This window comes from Jatropha curcas, chromosome 2 (genome assembly GCF_041381405.1).
Source record: "Jatropha curcas cultivar XTBG-Jc1 chromosome 2, XTBG_Jcur_1.0, whole genome shotgun sequence".
Taxonomy (NCBI): Eukaryota; Viridiplantae; Streptophyta; class Magnoliopsida; order Malpighiales; family Euphorbiaceae; genus Jatropha; species Jatropha curcas.
In genome coordinates this window covers 13,654,403-13,674,703 of record NC_143152.1, presented here as the reverse complement: position 1 = coordinate 13,674,703, position 20,301 = coordinate 13,654,403, and the positions used below count along the sequence as shown (strand labels likewise).

Below are 20,301 nucleotides of genomic sequence, written 5' to 3'. Positions count from 1 at the left end.
TTTGCTTGGTTTTGACTCAAAATCCTCCTCCTCTCTTCTTGAACGGTTTGGCCTGCAACAATGAGTGAAGTGTCGTGGTTCTTTCCTCTTCTTCAATAAAATTATATAATAAACTTTATTAAAAATTCCTTCCATGTCCTTTAAATGCAAATTGCACTATAATCCTCCCTTTTGTTTTCCCTTCATCCTTTGGCACTCTAATCTTTTTAATCATTTTACTTTAGTCCTATTAGGTATAAACCAAGTGTATTTAATATTCTAAACTCCACTTGGTAAAAATCGTACGGAAATTTCCCGTTTTTCAAGCTTTTCGGGTAAAATCGTGCTTTACCGAGAAGTCATTCATCTTTTAACTCATTTTTGATTTCCTTTAAGCTTTCACATTGATTTGCAAAGATCAATTAATGTTTCATTTAATTAATATTAATATTCTCAATATATAGTGTTTCCCATTATTCTAAGTTTTCCTTCTTTTTTTTTTTTCGGATAATCGAATTCATCGAAAAAGCTAGAATAGAAAGAACTACAAAATTGAGGATATTACAACTCTTCCCTCCTTAAAGAAATTTCGTCTCGAAATTTTTACCTGTTATAGATCGCTGAATAATTGTGGATGTTGTCTTCTCATATCTTCTTCACGTTCCCAAGTAGCCTCTTCTCTGGAGTGGCTTCGCCATAACACCTTAACTAGGGGAATCTGTTTATTCCGAAGTTGCTTAATTTCCTTAGCTAGGATAGCCACTGGTTCTTCATCATATGTGACGTCTCGATTAACATCAATTGATTCTAAAGGCAATATATGTGAAGGGTCCGATCTATATCGCCGAAGCATAAAAACATGGAAAACATTATGAATCTTATCGAGGTCTGGTGGTAAGGCTAACTTATATGCCAATGGACCAATCCTCTCAAGTATTTCATAAGGTCCTATGAAACGAGGACTTAATTTTCCCTTTCTACCAAATCTCATAACACGCTTCCAAGGGGAAACCTTAAGGAATACTTTATCACCCACATTATACTCTATATCTCTTCTCTTTAGATCCACATATGACTTTTGTCGATCTGTTGCTGCCTTCAATTTTTCTTTAATTACTTTGATCTTTTCTTCTGTTTGTTGAATAATTTCAGGACCTAGTAATTGCCTTTCACCAACTTCATCCCAACATAGAGGTGTCCTACATTTTCTACCATATAAAGCTTCATATGGAGGCATTCCGATACTGGTTTGGTAACTGTTATTATAAGCAAATTCTATCAAAGGCAAATAGTTATCCCAACTACCTTCAAACTCAAGAACACAAGCTCGAAGCATATCCTCCAATATTTGAATAATCCTCTCAGATTGACCATCTGTCTGAGGATGGAATGCAGTGCTAAAATTCAATCTAGTGCCCAGGGCTTTCTGTAAGCTAGCCCAAATTCTAGATGTGAATCTTGGATCTCTATCAGAAACAATGGATACTGGCACTCCATGTAGTCTAACTATTTCACCAATATACATTTCTGCCAACTTCTCTAAACTATAGTCTGATCTTACAGGTAGGAAATGAGCACTCTTCGTCAATCTATCCACAATAACCCAAACTGCATCATGTTTCTTCTGGGTAAGTGGAAGTCCCATTAGAAAATCCATAGTCACTCTTTCCCATTTCCATTCTGGAATCTGAAGTGGATGATGTAATCCTGCTGGTACTTGATGTTCTGCCTTGACTTGTTGACACGTTAGGCATTTAGCTACAAATTCAGCAATATCTTTCTTCATACCAGTCCACCAATAGTTCCTCTTCAAATCCCTATACATCTTGGTCCAGCCTGGATGCATAGCAAATGGAGAATCATGTGCTTCCTTCAAAATGAGATGTCTCAAATCTAAATCTGAAGGAACATATAACCGGTCCCGAAATAGTAATAACCCATCTCTACTGACAGAAAAATCTGGTCTTTTACCCTCTTGTGTCTCAGAAAGAATCTTTTGATATTCATCATCAGTCACTATTGCTGTTCGAATCTGATCAATCAATAAAGGCTTCACCTGAAGATTAGCTAACACCCAATTGTCAGAAATCTTCTCAATCTTAGCATTGATAGACCGTAGATCATGGAATAGAGATAACGCTGTAGTCCTCAGGCTAGCAATAGTCTTACGACTCAGTGCATCTGCTACCACATTAGCTTTCCCTAGCTGATAATCGATAATACAGTCATAATCTTTTATCAACTCAAGCCATCTTCTCTGTCGCAAATTCAACTCCCTTTGAGTACCCAGATACTTCAAACTTTTATGATATCTGAAGATATAGCATTTCTCACCATAAAGATAATGTCTCCATATCTTCAATGCAAATACAATGGCTGCAAGTTCCAAATCATGTGTAGGATAATTCCTCTCATGTGGTTTAAGTTGGCGTGATGCGTAAGCAATAACATATCTATCCTGCATCAACACACAACCTAAGCCATTATGAGAAGCATCACTATAAACAGTAAACTCTTTACCTGGATTAGGTAAAGTCAAAACTGGCGCTTCAGTCAAGCACTTCTTTAGCTTATCAAAGCTCTCCTGACATTTATCTGTCCATTCAAGTCTAACATTCTTCCATAATAGTTTAGTTAAGGGCAGAGCAATGATAGAAAATCCCTTAACAAACTTGCGATAATAGCCAGCTAAACCCAAGAAACTACGAATCTCAGAAACATTCTTAGGTGGCTTCCAACTGGAAATAGCCTCAATCTTACCAGGATCCACTGCAATACCCTCTGCAGATACAATATGACCAAGAAAAGCAACTTGTGCTAACCAGAATTCACATTTAGAAAACTTAGCATAAAGTTGTTTTTCTCGAAGAGTTTGAAAAATAATTCTTAGGTGCTTATCATGCTCTTCTCTATCTTTGGAATATACCAGAATGTCATCAATAAAAACCACAACAAATTGGTCAAGGTAAGGTTTGAAGATCGTGTTCATCAAAGCCATGAATGCTGCTGGAGCATTAGTTAATCCGAATGGCATAACTAGAAACTCATAATGGCCATAGCGAGTCCTGAATGCCGTCTTAGGAATACTCTGCTCTTTAACTCTGAGTTGATAATACCCCGATCTCAAATCTATCTTAGAGAATACAGAAGCACCTTGAAGCTGATTAAAGAGATCATCAATCCTTGGCAAAGGATACTTATTCTTGACTGTGACCTTATTCAACTGACGGTTGTGAACCCCTCCCCCAAATATCATAGCATAGTGAATGCATGTGACTAAGGGTAGAAATGCACGTGAATGTATGAGTCGCCACCTTGTTTAATTATTTTCGGGTAAACTAGGAAAAACCCTAAGTTGACTCCAATTTTAATTAACCTAATTACTAGATTAATTATCCCAATGTCTAAGGCCTGGTTTGCGAACTCGAGGTGGATCCCGAGACCATGTCATGTTGATGAACTAACCAACGAATGAATGCTTTGCAAGGTGAATGATGTAATTGGACCGATGGAAAATGTTTAAGTGATTTTGACTTGCCGCTCGGGGTTAAATCCCGAACGTGCCTACGTACTTCCGTTTGAATGGAAGATCAAAGTCGACGTAGTTCGATAGGCCTCTTTTAGAGGGCTTTGAATGAGGATGCTTTATGCATGAGTGTGTGTATGCTTTATGCATTTTATTTAGGCATTTTGCCAAAGAATTGATTGATTTTTAGGCATTTGATGCCAAAAATGTTGATTTTAATGGCTTTTAGCCAAAAAGATTGATTTAGGCAATCGTTGCCAAAAATGATTAATTTTAGGCGATTGTCGCCAGAATGATTGATTTTAAAGCTTTTAGCCAAAAAGAGTGATTTAGGCAATTTGATTACCAAAATGATGTTCATTGGGCGATTGTCGCCAAAATGATTGATTTAAGGCTTTTAGCCAAAATAAGTTGATTAATTTTAAGGCATTTTGCCAAAAGATTGATTTAATTGTAGGCAATTTGTTGCCAAAACGTGATCGATTAAGGCTTTTAGCCATAATTATTAATTAATTGGACTTAAGCCGGATTTGTTTGAAATAAAGGGGATTACACCATAGCTATTAATTAATTAGGTGTTTTAAGCCAATATTGTCGGATTTAGGCTTTAATACCACGATTATTAATTAATCGGGCATTTAGCCTAAATTTATTTAATTGAGGCAATTTGTTTGCCTAATGATGACATGGATGCATTTATGCAGTTGTAGAATTATTAGGAGTAGAAAAGAAGCATGCATGAAGTGCTAAAATTAAATAGGCAGAGTTCAGTTCATGTACCTGATTTAATCGTCGACCGCTTCTTAACTCCAGGTTAAGCTCCTCGTTAAGGGAATTAATTTTAATTTAATTTTAAGTGACCAAGTATCACAACAATAAAATAAAACTAAAATTAAAAAATGCAAGAAAGCAGTAAAGAATCGCAAAGAGCGTAGGGAGAAGGAGCGTCCGTCAACACAGACTGAGTGTCTCAAAACGGAGCCCCAGAGCCGTTTTTTATAGGAAAAAAAACATGATCCCGGGCGCCCCTGCCCGCCTGGGCTGGGCGGGCGTGCCCGCCCTAGCCGGCCGGGCGTGCCCGCCTGGTTTGGGCGGGCGTGCCCGCCTGGCCTGGGCAGGCATGTGTGCCTTTTCCCCTCTCTTTTTTTTCTTTTTTTTCGTTCCGGAGGCTTTTCCAAGAGTTCCGGACCTCCAAAAAATATTCCGAGACCAGTTCCGTGATCCTCGTAATTTTTCGGACATTTCAAGTACCATATTGGCACACTTCCGGTGAACTTTTTGAATGACCTCCGATCCGACCGGACTGTTTGCAGTCCGGAAAAAATGGCTCTTTGAGCCTCAAAATTTGAGTATTCACAGCTGCCCCCCACCGGCGACCATAAAATTGATTTATGGGAGTCGGTGGTTGTCTGAAACACAAATTTTGGAGGCGAAAAAACAGACGCGTCCAGAAGACCCGCCTTTTGGCTCCTTTTTTCTTCTATAAATAGCTTAAACTTTCATTTTTTCATTCATTTCCATCCTCTTACTCTAAGGCTCTCTCTCAAATTCTCCCAAATCTCTCATCATGGCTTTCTCCGATTATGGCAGCGACGAGGATCTGCTGGAGTCTCTAGAGATCTCTTTCAGTGATGTCGATCTCATGGCGGATGCTGATACTCACGCTTCTATGACCGGCGTCTTTGCCCAGGTACGCTTGCTTTATTGGCATATTGTCCATTATTTTAGGCCAAATTGTGATTTTGGGCCTTAGGCCGAAATGTAATTTTTTGGGCCCTAGGCCAAACTGTGATTTTTGGGCCTTAGGCCAAATCGTGATTCTTTGGGCCTTAGGCCAAATTGTAATTTCTGGGCCTTAGGCCAAATTGTGATTTTTTGGGCCTTAGGTCAAATTGTAATTTTCTGGGCCTTAGGCCAAATTGTGATTTTTTGGGCCTTAGGCCAAATTGTAATTTCTTTGGGCCTTAGGCCAAATTGTAATTGACTTCTTTTTGTGCTTACTATTTTTATTAGTATGCATACTAGGAGGGGATTAAGATATCTTTTAGTTAGGAACCAAAGGATAACCTTAAACTGTTTTACCTTTTAGGGTGCATACATTAGGCTGGACGTAGGCGAGTCCTCCATTGCTGAGATCCCGTTTGACATACTTGATCATAATAACCCGGTCGGAGCCATCATTGGCCCTTCTCACCTGGACTTCTTAAGAAACCTCGAGCTGGGTAGGCAGAATTATAAGAGCCTACTGGGTGTGTTGGCTGAGAGATGGTGGGACACCACCAACACTTTCCACTTCTCTTGGGGTGAGATGACGATGACCCCGACCGACTTTTCATTGATTTCTGGGATTCCTTTTGGTACTCGGCTGATCGAGCTATATGACGATTGGAGGACTGCGGTCACCCCCGACCGAATGACGGAGCTGATAGGGATTGACCTTCCCCGGATTGTTAGACCTAGCTATTCTACTCCCGATCTGAGTGTTTCGAGGCACTGGTTATCTCTCCAGGCCCCTGACATTTATGCCAGACATAGACAGGGAGAGCTAACGGCTACTCAGGTAGCTAGATTCACTCTGTTGCTGTTGTTTGCGTCGTCTTTCTGGTCTAACAGAAAAGAGAAGTTTAATCCCTCTATTCTGAAGAGTTTGGAGGACTTGGCCCATCTTACTGAGTACGACTGGGCCGGTGCTATTCTGAGCCGCATGTATGATGATATGTGCGATCTGAGTCGAGGCCACTGTAAGCTCAGCGGGACCTACTATTTCTGGGAGGTAATGTAAAGAGCATATCCTCATTCTGTGTTGTCTTTTCCTTTTCTTTTCCCCCCCTTTTTATTATTGATCCATTCCTTCGTTTTTGCAGACTTGGGCTTTTGAGTATTTTCCCTACCTCCGCCCAGAGCTGCCTCATACTGATCTTGGGCTAGGGTTGGTACCTTTGGCTTGGAGATGGTACCGAGCTAATCACCAGTCTGTTCTACGCCAGAAGTCTTTAGGGGATTTGCGGAGCTTCTTCGATACTTGTACCATAGAGCAGGCGAGTGCCCTCTTAATTTCCCTTAGTCGTGTGAAAAATAAAGGATTTATTAACACATTAGCTTCCCTTGCATAGGCTGAGGTAGGGGTGATGAATACCCGACTCCAACGTTGGATTGAGGCTGATCCCCACTTCAGGCGATCAGAGGCTCTGTCTCGGCGGCGGTTTGTCTTATCACATCCCGTTCTGAGACGTTATTACCTGGGTGAGCGAGTGCACTTCCAGGTTAGGGGCTGTCGCTCCGTTCCTCTTCCTCCTCCTGAGGACATGCGAGCGGGCAAACAGATGGTTCTTACAGATGCCCATACTGAAGGTATCCCACATATGGAATTGATCCGGGGTGGAGATTATGACGAATTCTGCCAGGTGTTTCTGATGCGGCCCATCGGCTCTAGGCTTGACAGTCTCCCGAGGTCGACCACTTTCCAGCCGCTCGGCACCCGTTCCTCTCGGGCTTCAGGCTCCTCGGCCAGGACTCCAAGGAGGAGGCCTACGTCCCATCCTTCTTCTTCTACTCCGGTGGAGGGTCCGTCTCGAGCTGGCCCTAGCCATGCGGTTGGTGCCTTCAGGATTCCCCAGGCTATTTCAGAGGCTACCAGGCCAGTCCATCCGGGTTTGGCCAATTTGCACCTTCCATACAGCATTTCCTATTACACTCCTGAGGGTACTTCATCTCTTCGGGAGGTGTCCCTAAAGCGTGTGAATCGCCTGGCTCTTCCTCCTGATGACATTAATGAGGTAATGAATGATAAATCTCTCATAAAAAGGATTTATAAGAGATTTGTATATTGACTTATATATATATATATATTTTTTGTGTGACTTCCAGGTTCCTGACGGCTTGATCAGTCAGATGATGGAGCTAATCCTTAGAATGCAGGAGGAACTAACTTCAGCTTGGACACTGCAGGCTTTTGACGACCGGAGGAGGAGGAGGTCTCGCCGCTGATAGCTGCTAGACTTCCTTGCTTTCCTTTATTTTCTTTCCTCTTTATTTTCCTGTACCGAATCTTGGCCTGTGTTTCTGTACTTAACTTATTTGTACCTGCATTTGATTAATACTGAAAGTATGCACGTTTATTAGATTTGAACAGAAGAGAAATCCAATTTTAAAAAAAAACACACCTTGCCCCCCCCCCCCTTTTTTTGTTTTTTTTTTAAGAACATATCCTTTTGTAAAAAAGAACAAGAAAGATTTTTTTTTTTTTTTTTTTTTTGGCACGCCCGCCTGGGATGGGCGGGTGTGCCCTGCCCTGTCTGGGCGGGCATGCCCACCTGGGCTGGGCGGGCGTGCCCGCCCTGCTTGGGCGGGGATGCCCGCCTCGACTGGGAGGGCGGGCAGCCCGCCTTCCCTGGGCGGGCATGCCCGCCTGGGCTAGGCGGGCGGGCATGCCCACCCTAACCGGGCTGGCGTGCCCGCCCTCCAGGTGGGCATACCCGCCCTAGAGGGCGCGGGCAGCCGCCCTTGGGTGCGACTTTCTAAATAAAAAGGCTGTTTTCAGCCCTTTTCTTCATTCTAACTCTCGAATTCTGTGCCTAAACAGCTATTGTGGTCAGTTTTCTCCTCTCCCCATTTTTTTTTACTTATTATTATTTATTTATTTTATTTATTATTATACTTTTTTTTTAATTAATAAAAACAGGATAAATAAATAAAAACATGAATCCCTTTTACAACCATAGCATGCATAGCTGGACCAGGAGTCTCTCCAAAGTTGAAAAGATCAATTTGGGGAGGTACGGAATTTCTCCTGTTATCACTCTTAGGGGCGTAGTAGTTGACTGGGACTTTTTGCGAGCCTGTATTAGATTTTGGGATCCTGAGGCTCACGTTTTTCGGTTTGGGGCTATGATGGAGGAAATGTGCCCTCTTTTTGAGGAATTTTGTGCAATTATAGGGTGTGATCCCAATGCTCCCTTGGTTAGGCACGAGGTGAAAGTTGGGTATGTTAAGTCATTTGAGAACTTGTTTCGGTTTAGCCGGCCACAGGCTAGGGCTATGATTGTGGATGATCAGAAGGCGATTCTGCTGCCCCTGATTGATGAATTTTCAGAGACTTGCTTGGACGACCCTGACCGGATGAGGCTGAGGATGCGGGCCCTGGTTTTCTGCTTATTGGCTGGTTTCTTATTCAACCGGGACCCAGGTTTTGGAGACTTTCGGCTTTGTCCCATGGTTTGGCAAATGGAGGATATGGGTTGCATTGGCGGTGTTGTGCTGGCAGAGACCATTAGAAGCCTTGACAGAGCCGCTTTAGGGTTCGATGATTGGACTGTTTCTCCCATCATTCTCCAGGTATTTTTTTTCCTATTATCCTACCTCATTCTTCTTCTTCTTTTTAATTTGTTTCTTCGTAATAGAAAAGATCCATTACTCAGGTTTGGTTGAGGGATCATCTTCAAGTGGTGGCTGCTCCTACCTCCCTTCCTTACAATCCTTCCCAGTATCGCATGCGAAAAATCTTGATCTCGCACCCTTCTATTGAAACATGGACTTCGTGGCTGGTTGAATTGGGTCCAAATGAGATACTGTGGTTCATCCCTTGGTACAATATCAACCGATTTATTCAGGTCAGCTTCCGCCATTCTCGGGTTTACCTCCTAGGCCTTACCCACTGCACTTGGTACTGCGCTTCGCGCGTTTTGAGGCAGATGGGGATAGATCAGACTGTCCCCATTATGGATGATATTTCGGCTGATGCTGCCATTACTGCTGGTGTTACCCGAACTGTCCTTAAAGCTTGGGTTAGAGATCACCGCATGGTGAGACCTTTACCCGATCCTACCAGCGTTCAGACTTCTCCCGAGTACCGGGCCTGGTTCATTGCCGCTGTCTGGCCGATTGAAAGACCAAGGAGGACTACACTGCTGAGTGTTCTTGAAGGTTGGGTTCAGGCTGATGTTGAAGAGGAGGTTGGGACAGGTGAGGAGATTGTACTGGCCCCTCGGACAGGCAAGGCTGGGCAGAGTTCAGTAGAAGACTCAGAGGATGCCGCTCCGCGGAGGCGACGGGATACCTAGACTCTTATGAACTTTTGTGATCTTTTCCTTGTTTTGCCTTTCGTTTGGGACTTTGGATTTATCTTTGGATGTATGCTTTACACTTTCTTTAGTTATTTTGGACTCTCTTGCTTGATTCTGGATTATTTGACTTTGTCATTAGGCGTTTGAACTTTCCAAGCATTTGCCAACTTTTATTTATTCAAGCTCTAATTTTTGCCTAAGCCGCCCTTTCGGGTTTTCAGCTTAGCGAGCTACCCCCTTTTGCCTAAGCCGCCCTTTTTTGGGTTTTCAACTTAGCGGTTCTTTCTTTTCTTTTTTTTTTATTTGGCAAAGAAGAATGAAATATGAAATGTTTTTTTTTATTAATGCTTAGACCGCGCCCAAAGAGGGCTGCCTACATATCTCCGATACATAATTTCTTTTTTTTTTCCAAGGAGAATCAGGTCTAATGTAGCTCTTTCTACATTATGCAAATGATTACAACTACACAAAATATCTTCTTAACTGATCTAAATTACACGGATTTGTGAATTCCAAACCATCCAAATCAGTCAGGATGACGGCTCCGCCGGATAATATTTTTTTCAATACGTAGGGTCCAGCCCAATGAGGACGAAACTTCCCACGTGGGTCCAGGGTTGGCTGTCTAATTTCTTTCAGGACCAAATAACCTTCTTCGAGTTTCCGGTCTTTAACCTTCTTGTTAAAATGCCGCGCCATTCTTCTTTGGTAAACTTGAGCTTGGTGGATTGCTTGCAATCGCTTCTCATCCATTCCCAAGAGTTGTAAATGATAATTCTCAGCCCAATCTGCTTCGCTGATCTGGCTTTCCCGGATAATTCTTGCCGACTGAACTTCCAGCTCAATAGGCAGTACTGCTTCCATACCATATACCAAAGAATACGGAGTTGCCCCAGTAGGCGTTCTGATAGAAGTCCTGTATCCCCACAAAACATTTGGTAATTGTTCATGCCATGCCCTATGTTTCTGAATTGTCTTTTGCAAAATGACTTTTATAGCCTTGTTCGCAGCTTCGACGGCCCCATTTGTTTGTGGGCGATAGGGTGAGGACTTATGATGTTGAATCTTCTTTTGCTTTAAGAGGTCAGCGAATTCGCCTTGAAAATGAGACCCGTTATCAGTAATGATCTCGAATGGTGTTCTGTACCGACAAAGGATGTTGGCACGTACAAACTGCGCTGCCTTCTTGGCGTTCAAAACTGAAAAGGAAGCTGCCTCAATCCATTTGGTGAAATAATCTACAGCGACCAGGATAAACTGATGGCCATTAGAGGCTTTCGGGTGGATTTTTCCAATTACATCTATGCCCCAAGTTGCAAAAGGCCACGGTGAAGCAATTGGATTTAAATTGACCGGAGGCCGTTTTTGCAGCTTAGAGAAAATTTGGCACTCATGGCACTTCCGCGCGTGCCTCACACAATCCGCATTCATAGTTGACCAGTAATAACCTAGGTTCATGATTTTCTGAGCCAAGGCTATCCCGTGCATGTGTGACCCAGATTCCCCATTATGCACGGAATCCATAATGGTTTGAGCCTCCTCTTCACCAACGCACCTTAGGTGCAAGCCGTTCCAACTTCTTTTATACAGAACTCCCCCAGTAAGGAAGTATCCAGACGCTAACTGTCTTAATGTCCGTTGATCAGTTTTGGTGGATCCCTCCGGGTAGGCTTCGTTCTGAAGGTGATTTTGTATATCCCAAAACGAAGGCTTGTCATCTACCAAATGCATGACGTGTGCTGGCTGTTTCTGAAGCCTAACTGTCAGGGGCCGAATAACTTGGTCTCTCCCCACATTAACCATAGAGGCCAAAGTGGCCAGGGCATCAGCGAATTGATTTTTGGCTCGCGGCAGGTAGTGGAAAGATAATTCCTCAAACTGTTGAGCCAATTCGTCTAAGCGTTGTAGGTAAGGAACCAAACGCTCTTCCTTGATTTTCCACTTCCTTAGAGCCTGGGAGAATATCAGGTTGGAATCTCCGAAAACCCTGAGGACTTTTATCTCTTTTTCCAAAGCTGCTTCTAACCCCTTGATGCAGGCTTCGTATTCGGCCTCATTATTGGTACAGTCGAAGTCTAATTTAACTGCAATTGGGATGTATTCTCCACAAGGAGTTTTGAATACAACTCCAATCCCATTTCCATGGCAGTTCGAAGCTCCATCAAAGTACATCTCCCAGACCTGACTTTCCAAGTTTAACAGGTCTTCGTCGGGGAACTCTACCTGTGGCATTTGGTCTTCGACCGGTAATTCTGCTAATTGGTCAGCCAAGGCCCCGCCTTTTACTGCCTTACGTTGTACAAACTTTAAATCATAAGCCGCAAGCACTGACACCCACTTTGCCATCTTACAGTCAAGAACCGGCCTTTCCATAAGGAATTTCAAGGGGTTCGATTCAGAGATTACGTGTGTAGTGTAAGACGAGAGGTAGTGTTGCAGCTTGGTACAGGCCCAGACTAGAGCCAGACACAACTTCTCTATCTTGTTGTATTTCAACTCATATTCCAGCATCCTCTTGCTAAGGTAATACACGGCATTTTCTATCCTTGTATCTTCTGCTTGTTGAGCTAATATGGCACCCATTGCTTCTTCTGTCACAGACAGGTACAGTAGCAAAGGCTTTCCTAGCCTTGGTGGTTGTAAAACAGGCGGGGATAGCAGGTATTGCGTGACTTGGTCGAAAGCCGCCTGACAATCCTCATTCCATTTGACTGCTACTCCTTTCCTAAGTAGTTTGAAAATCGGACCACAAGTATCGGCCAACTGATTGATGAACCGGCTGATGTACTGTAGCCTTCCTAGGAAACCTCGGACTTCTTTTTCGGTCCTTGGTGCTGGCATTTCTAGAATAGCTCTAGCTTTCGAAGGATCAATCTCTATGCCCTTCCGACTAACCATGTGCCCCAGAAATACTCCGGATGTGGCTCCAAACAGACATTTTGCCGGGTTGAGCTTCAAATTATACTTTCGAAGTCTAAGGAAGAACTTCTCAAGTGCGGTCGCATGTTCTTCGGTTGTTTTCAACTTAACCACCATATCATCCACATACACTTCCACCTCTCCGTGAATCATGTCATGAAAGATGGTTGTTGCCATTCTTTGATAGGTTGCCCCGGCATTTTTGAGCCCGAAGGGCATGACCCTATAGCAGTAGGTTCCCCATTCTGTGATGAATGCCGTCTTCTCTTTGTCTGGCAAATGCATCATTATTTGATTGTACCCGACAGCGAGATCAGTCAAGGAGACCATCTCGTGTCCAGCCATTCGGTCCACCAACAAGTCAATGTGCGGCAGGGGGAAGTCGTCCTTCGGACATGCTTTATTCAAATCCCGATAATCCACACACATTCTGACTTTTCCATCCTTCTTAGGAACCAGCACAATGTTTGCTAATCATGTCGGGTAAGCAATGGGCTCTATAAACTTGTTCTCCAGTTGCTTGGCAACTTCCTCCTTGATTTTCAAGGACCATTCTGTCTTTAGCCTTCTAAGCTTCTGTTTCACTGGCTTAGCCTCAGGGTATACTGGAATCTTATGCACCACTATTGCTGGGTCGATTCCCGTGATGTCACTTGCCTTCCACATGAAACAATCGGCAAATTTCTTCAAACATTCACTGACCTGTTCCCTGTTCATACAATCAGATGCAATGTATGTATGTTCATTTTCTTCTTTGCCAATCATTATTTTTTCTTTTTCATCTTTTATTTCATTTATTTGATTATTACTTTTGCTTGGAAATGCTTGGAAAGATAGACACGCAGGGTAATCAAGAATTTGCAAGCCTTTATTGATTATGATGGAATCGTCTTCAAAGATTACATCAAATCTGAAATCTGGATCCTCTAGATCCGACAGGGACGACTCAGAACTAGACTCTGACTCGATTTCAGACTCGGGGTCAGACTCAGACTCAATACAGGATTTGTTTACAGAGGGAGGTACTAGGTTTGACTTGGGAGGGGGTTCGTCAGCAGTGTGCTCCTTCTCGGCGTACCAATTGTCAAGAGGTCCTTCGCTCGGCTTGATTAGGTTGCACAAGTCTTGATTCCCGTCACTTCCGGTGATAACTGCAACCTCATCAAAGAGATTAGGCTGCATGAAGTCTTCTGCCTCCAGCTCGGTTACTATCTCGGGCTTGTTGCCCCAAACATCCGAGAATATTTCTATCCCAGGCAGCATCTTCTTAACGGTTAGGCAGCAAAAGGGCTCCCGGAAGCCACAGTAAGGAACTGCTTCTCCGGGTTTGCAGAAGTAACTGTTCAGAGTGAGAAGGTAAGGCCGCATCTATATACTTTTCTTCCTTCCTCTTCGGGTTTTCTCAGCACGCTCTTCGTCAGTGGGCTCATAACCCAGTCCATAGGTCCCTTCATTCACTGGGCATTCCCAAGCTTGTAGTGCAGGATATGTTTTCCCAGACCTCGCCATAATCATTCCTGGCAAATAGGACATTTTCTGCATCAGAGGAACTATACAGTTTATCTGTACCGTCCCAAAATCAAAGAGAATTCGAGAGTTTGCAGTTTTTCCTTCCATGAACTGTACAGTATCATACTGAAATCCCGAAAGGGGTAGGTTGGCGGCCTCAGGGTTGACCTCAAAGAGAGGTTGGCCCTTTGGTTTTTTAAGCTGATTGTAGTCATCTCCTTGAATGGTGATAACTTTGTCTTCATAGGGGAATTTGACCTTTTGATGTAGGGATGAGGGCACCGCCTTAGTATGATGTATCCATGGCCGACCCAGGAGCAGGTTGAAGCTAGTTGGTACATCAATTACCTGGAATGGGACTTCCATCACTGCTGGCCCGACAGTTAACTTCAGCATGGCAACTCCCAATACTTCCCTTCGGGTGCTGTCATAGGCCTTTACTATCTGATTAGAGGGGGTGAAATCTGTTTCTTCTAACCCCAGGCAACTGGCTACCCTTAGTGGGCAGACATTCAGAGCTGACCCATTGTCAACGAGAACCATGGGCACAGTTTTGTCTCTAGTCTGGACCGTGACATACAGGGCATTATTATGACTGCCCCCTTCCTTAGCAAACCCTCGTCAGAAAACCCGATGCTTTGTACTTTGGATGATTGGGTAAGGGTGGATACTAGTACTTCATGGCTAATCTCCACTGATGTCTGTAATTGGCTCAAAGCCTTGCAGAGAGCTTGGCGATGAGGAAAGGATGATGCCAAAAGTTCCCAGATTGACACCCTAGCTTGTGTCTTTTTCAATTGTGAGAGTACTGGGTCCTCCTTCTGCTCCTTTACCTTCTGATAGGGCTTATTCTGGATTTTATCCAAGACCAACGGTTCGTACTGCCTCCCGCTCCTGGTAATGGCATCGACTTCTTCGTTCAGGTCATTCAAATCCAAGACACAGATGTTGTTCATTTCAAGGAACAGTTTGAAAGGATCGATTGGTTCCTGCTCAGTTATAATAGCATTTATCCCATGATTTGGCAAAGGATTAGTGCTAATGTTAGGCTTACTCCTCGGAATGATCGAGCCATTGTCTACTAGGTCCTGGATGCGGTTTTTGAGTGTCCAGCAGGCTTCGGTCTTGTGCCCGTATCCCTGATGATACTCGCAATATTCATCTGCCTTGTAGTTTCTTGGCAATGGATTGGGAGGTGGCCTTGCTTCTAGAGGCTTGATATAGTTGGCCTTGACAGCCTCTCTAAAAACCAAAAGGATTGGCATTCCAAGGTCAGTGTATGTTCTTCTCGACTGATTACCGTTCCTCATGTTCCCCACACGTAATGGGTTAGTGGGGGTGATGCTCGCCACTTCGTGGACTTTGCTAGCTTGGCTAGGCTTCTTGTATTTAGAGGTTCCTGAGTCATCTTTCAGTTGCCCTATTTGGATCAGATCTTCCACCTTTGTAGCAGTGGCGATGAGCGACTGGAACGTTGGTAGGTACTGGGTTTGCAACCGTTGTTGGTAAACAGGCTGCAGGTTTTTTATTATTATATCGACCTGCTCCTGCTCAGAAGGCCGATTAATCATCTGGGCAGCCTTGGCCCTCCACCTTGTAAGGAACGAGGAGAAAGGCTCATTATTCTTCTGCTTGGTGGTCTCTAACTCTCTTCGAGTAACATCCACCTCCATATTGTAGTGGTACTGTGAATTGAATGCATTACAGATATCCTCCCAGGTCTTCATCTTAGACCGATCAAGGCTAACAAACCATCTTAATGCAGCACCGGTAAGAGATTGTTGGAACAACTGAGCAAGGAGCTCACTGCTCAATCCGAATGGGTTTAGGGCACCCACATACATTTTCAAATGTGTTTTAGGACAAGTGGTTCCATCAAACTTGTCCATGTTGGGCATTTTGAATTTAGTTGGTAACCTGGCTTCGGGGAACAAAGACAAAGAGTCCATGTCCACCACTTCCTTGTGGGTCTTCAGGGCAGTGATAGACCTTTCCAGCAGTTCCAACTTTTCCCTCATCCTTTGAGCTTCTAGCTCGGAAGCAGTTTTGGAGGGCATGTCTTCCAAGTTCAGGGTAGGGTTTGTTGGCTCAGCAGCAGGACCCTGATCGGAGGCAGCAGGTCCACTTCCCCCGGCCGAAGCCCCATTTCCATTACCATTGCCCAGCTCAGCTATCAGGGCAGTCCTTTGGGCAGCCAATGCCTCATTCATTCTGGCCTCCATTCTGGCCTCTAGTTGTTCGATGAGGGTTTGGATATCAGCAAGTGATGCCATTGATGCAGGTAAAGCTGTTGAAGTTGTAGGTGAAGCTGGTGTAGCTGGTGAAGCTGGTGAAGCTGGTGATAGTACTGTAGGTGTGGCTGGCACTGATGTGGGCACTTAGATCGTGGGCACCTGAAAGTACAAGGGTAGTTGGATTAGGTATAGTGTTTGGTGTATGAGGTAGGTTGACTCCTTGTCCAACTGTGCATGACTAATGGTGAAAGAGTGTTTTCCGTCCTCTTTGCGTTTACCCCATGTTTATGGTATGTCGTGAATGCACGTAACAGCACGTCATAATCTGTTTTAATGGTATGGTTCTCATCATTGGGTGCATACAGTCCTAGAGGTAGGTTCTATAGGCTATGACACGAATAGAGAATCGGCTTATAAAGGGACCCTTGAGCCTTGAGCATGGATATACCTAACCACATGTGAAACAAAGAGTTTCGCGTGGGTCCAACGGTACGCATGCCCATGGGCCATCCCCAAAAGGATTAGGGATGGTTTTCGGCAACAGGGAGGACGCTTTGGTTGTCCGTCGACATAATCAAAGGGACATGCCAATCAGCGCTACTTGCTATCCAGACTCAGAAGTTTGAACAGAGAGAGAAGAAATTCATTTGAAATTCGTTTTTTTTTATGCAATAGAGAAAAAGATTCTCAATCCATGCAAATAAATCAACAAATTAAAAATGTTTTAATTTAGTTGTATAATCAAGTTCAAATTCTCCTTATCCGGTATTCTTAAAGAAAGAATACTGGATTTTTTTTTGTTGGGGTACCCTGCAAAACAAATCATAGTAAATAATACCCTGAAGAAGGGCAGGTTAGTTTACACAGCAATTGTAGTCCACTATTATGCAAAAAGATTACATAAAGTCCCCAGCAGAGTCGCCAAACTGTGAACCCCTCCCCCAAATATCATAGCATAGTGAATGCATGTGACTAAGGGTAGAAATGCACATGAATGTATGAGTCACCACCTTGTTTAATTATTTTCGGGTAAACTAGGAAAAACCCTAAGTTGACTCCAATTTTAATTAACCTAATTACTAGATTAATTATCCCAATGTCTAAGGCCTGGTTTGCGAACTCGAGGTGGATCCCGAGACCATGTCATGTTGATGAACTAACCAACGAATGAATGCTTTGCAAGGTGAATGATGTAATTGGACCGATGGAAAATGTTTAAGTGATTTTGACTTGCCGCTCGGGGTTAAATCCCGAACGTGCCTACGTACTTCCGTTTGAATGGAAGATCAAAGTCGACGTAGTTCGATAGGCCTCTTTTAGAGGGCTTTGAATGAGGATGCTTTATGCATGAGTGTGTGTATGCTTTGTGCATTTTATTTAGGCATTTTGCCAAAGAATTGATTGATTTTTAGGCATTTGATGCCAAAAATGTTGATTTTAATGGCTTTTAGCCAAAAAGATTGATTTAGGCAATCGTTGCCAAAAATGATTAATTTTAGGCGATTGTCGCCAGAATGATTGATTTTAAAGCTTTTAGCCAAAAAGAGTGATTTAGGCAATTTGATTACCAAAATGATGTTGATTGGGCGATTGTCGCCAAAATGATTGATTTAAGGCTTTTAGCCAAAATAAGTTGATTAATTTTAAGGCATTTTGCCAAAAGATTGATTTAATTGTAGGCAATTTGTTGCCAAAACGTGATCGATTAAGGCTTTTAGCCACAATTATTAATTAATTGGACTTAAGCCGGATTTGTTTGAAATAAAGGGGATTACACCATAGCTATTAATTAACTAGGTGTTTTAAACCAATATTGTCGGATTTAGGCTTTAATACCACGATTATTAATTAATCGGGCATTTAGCCTAAATTTATTTAATTGAGGCAATTTGTTTGCCTAATGATGACATGGATGCATTTATGCAGTTGTAGAATTATTAGGAGTAGAAAAGAAGCATGCATGAAGTGCTAAAATTAAATAGGCAGAGTTCAGTTCATGTACCTGATTTAATCGTCGACCGCTTCTTAACTCCAGGTTAAGCTCCTCGTTAAGGGAATTAATTTTAATTTAATTTTAAGTGACCAAGTATCACAACAATAAAATAAAACTAAAATTAAAAAATGCAAGAAAGCAGTAAAGAATCGCAAAGAGCATAGGGAGAAGGAGCTTCCGTCAACACAGACTGAGTGTCTCAAAACGGAGCCCCAGAGCCGTTTTTTATAGGAAAAAAAACATGATCCCGGGCGCCCCTGCCCGCCTTTGAGGGCGGGCATGCCCACCCCCGCGGGCGGGCATGTGTGCCTTTTCCCCTCTCTTTTTTTTTCTTTTTTTTCGTTCCGGAGGCTTTTCCGGGAGTTCCGGACCTCCAAAAAATATTCCGAGACCAGTTCCGTGATCCTCGTAATTTTTCGGACATTTCAAGTACCATATTGGCACACTTCCGGTGAATTTTTTCAATGACCTCCGGTCCGACCGGACTATTTGCAGTCTGGAAAAAATGGCTCTTTGAGCCTCAAAATTTGAGTATTCACAACGGTAATCGATGCACAACCGTAAACTGCCGTCTTTCTTCTTTACAAATAGCACTGGAGCTCCCCATGGTGACACACTAGGATGAATAAACCCCTTATCAAGCAATTCCTGTAATTGTGCTTTCAATTCTTTTAATTCAGCAGGAGCCATCCTGTAAGGAGTAATGGAGATCGGTTGAGTCCCTGTCATAACCTCAATCTCAAATTCAACTTCCCTTTTTGGCGGCAATCTTGGTAACTCTTCTGGAAAAACATCTGGAAAGTCACACACAGTAGGAATGTCCTTAAGACTAGGAGTACCTACCCTTGTGTCCACAATGTGAGCTAGGTATGCCTCACACCCATGACGGATCAATTTCTGAGCTAAAGCTACAGTTATCACAGATGAAGGAAGTATCTGTCTCTCACCCTGTATCACCACATCTATATATTCTGGCAATTTAAATAGTATCTTCTTAAGGTCACAATCAACCACTGCTTGATATTTTTTTTACCAATCCATGCCCAAAATAACATCAAAATCTCCGAAAGGCATCTCAACTAAATCAGAAGGGAATACATGATCTTGGATTATGAGTGGGCAATCAGGATATAATTTGTTAACAATAACCTCCTGTCCTAATGGACTCGATACAAGCACTTCATACCCCAATCTCAAACAAGGAACAGATGCATAGCAAGAAATCTCAGCACTAATATAAGAGTGAGATGATCCAGGATCAAACAATACATAAACATCATGATTAAATAAAGGAAATATACCAGTCACTACATCAGCTGAATCTGCATCCTGCCTCTGCCTCATAGCTTTACTCTAGCTGGTACACCAATAGGCTCTAGTTGATTCACTGTCCCCTGACTACCCGACATGCTACCTCTACCGCTGCCCCTACCTTTGCCTGAAGACTGAGAAGATCCATAACTAGCAGCTGGTCTTTCAATCGATCCCCCTGTAGCTGTATATGCTATAGTCATTCTCGGTTTAGGGCAATCCCTCACAAAGTGTCCAACCTCACCACAGTTAAAACATGCTCCTGTGGTCAACTTACACACTCCGCCATGATATTTACCACAATGAACACAACTACGAGTAACTGGAGGAGCTCGTGGAGGTGGCAATGGTGGTCTGAACTGTCTCTGGCTCTGTGGCCTCACATTGCTAGATCTAGGAGGAAATGGACTGAAGAATCTCCTCTTTTTACTACTAGAGCTACTAGCCACTGGGAAAGTCCTCCTGACACTCTTCTCCTCTGTAGCTTTTTCTAGATCAACTTTCTCCTGATTCAAAGCTTGTGATACCAATGCAGAAAAATTCTCATGTTCAAAATCGATCACATGACTCTTAATACTGGGCTTCAATCCCTGTTCATATCTCTTGCACCTGTCCCTACCTGTTGTGAACCCCTCCCCAAACATCAAATGGCATGTGAATGCATGTGACTAAGGAAGAAATGCACGTGAATGTATGAGTCGCCACCTTGTTTAATTATTTTAGGGTAAACTAGGAAAAAACCCTAAGTGACTCCAATTTTAAATAACC

At 43.1% G+C, this 20,301-nt stretch overlaps 2 protein-coding genes across 2 annotated transcripts; both read right to left on the bottom strand.

The window, feature by feature from the left end:
• Positions 1-589: 589 nt before the first annotated feature.
• LOC149498277 (uncharacterized) lies at positions 590-1,216 on the bottom strand. The gene has a single exon (XM_089717280.1). The coding sequence runs from the start codon at positions 1,214-1,216 to the stop codon at positions 590-592; it is 627 nt and encodes a 208-aa protein (XP_089573406.1).
• Positions 1,217-13,936: 12,720 nt separating this feature from the next.
• LOC149498276 (uncharacterized) lies at positions 13,937-19,566 on the bottom strand. Its single transcript, XM_089717279.1, has 3 exons — positions 19,276-19,566; positions 18,762-19,170; positions 13,937-14,049 (listed from the first exon to the last, which is right to left on the bottom strand). The coding sequence occupies exons 1-3, from the start codon at positions 19,564-19,566 to the stop codon at positions 13,937-13,939; spliced, it is 813 nt and encodes a 270-aa protein (XP_089573405.1).
• Positions 19,567-20,301: the final 735 nt, after the last annotated feature.

Coding starts and splice junctions, on each gene's coding strand:
- LOC149498277 (XM_089717280.1), bottom strand. CDS start 1,216: ATGCCTCCATATGAAGCTTTATATGGTAGAAAATGTAGGACACCTCTA.
- LOC149498276 (XM_089717279.1), bottom strand. CDS start 19,566: ATGAGGCAGAGGCAGGATGCAGATTCAGCTGATGTAGTGACTGGTATA. Junction 19,171..19,275: donor TGCCTTTCGGAGATTTTGAT/GTTATTTTGGGC, acceptor GTGGTGATACAG/GGTGAGAGACAGATACTTCC. Junction 14,050..18,761: donor GTTGTGCATCGATTACCGTT/GTGAATACTCAA, acceptor GGGACGGTACAG/ATAAACTGTATAGTTCCTCT.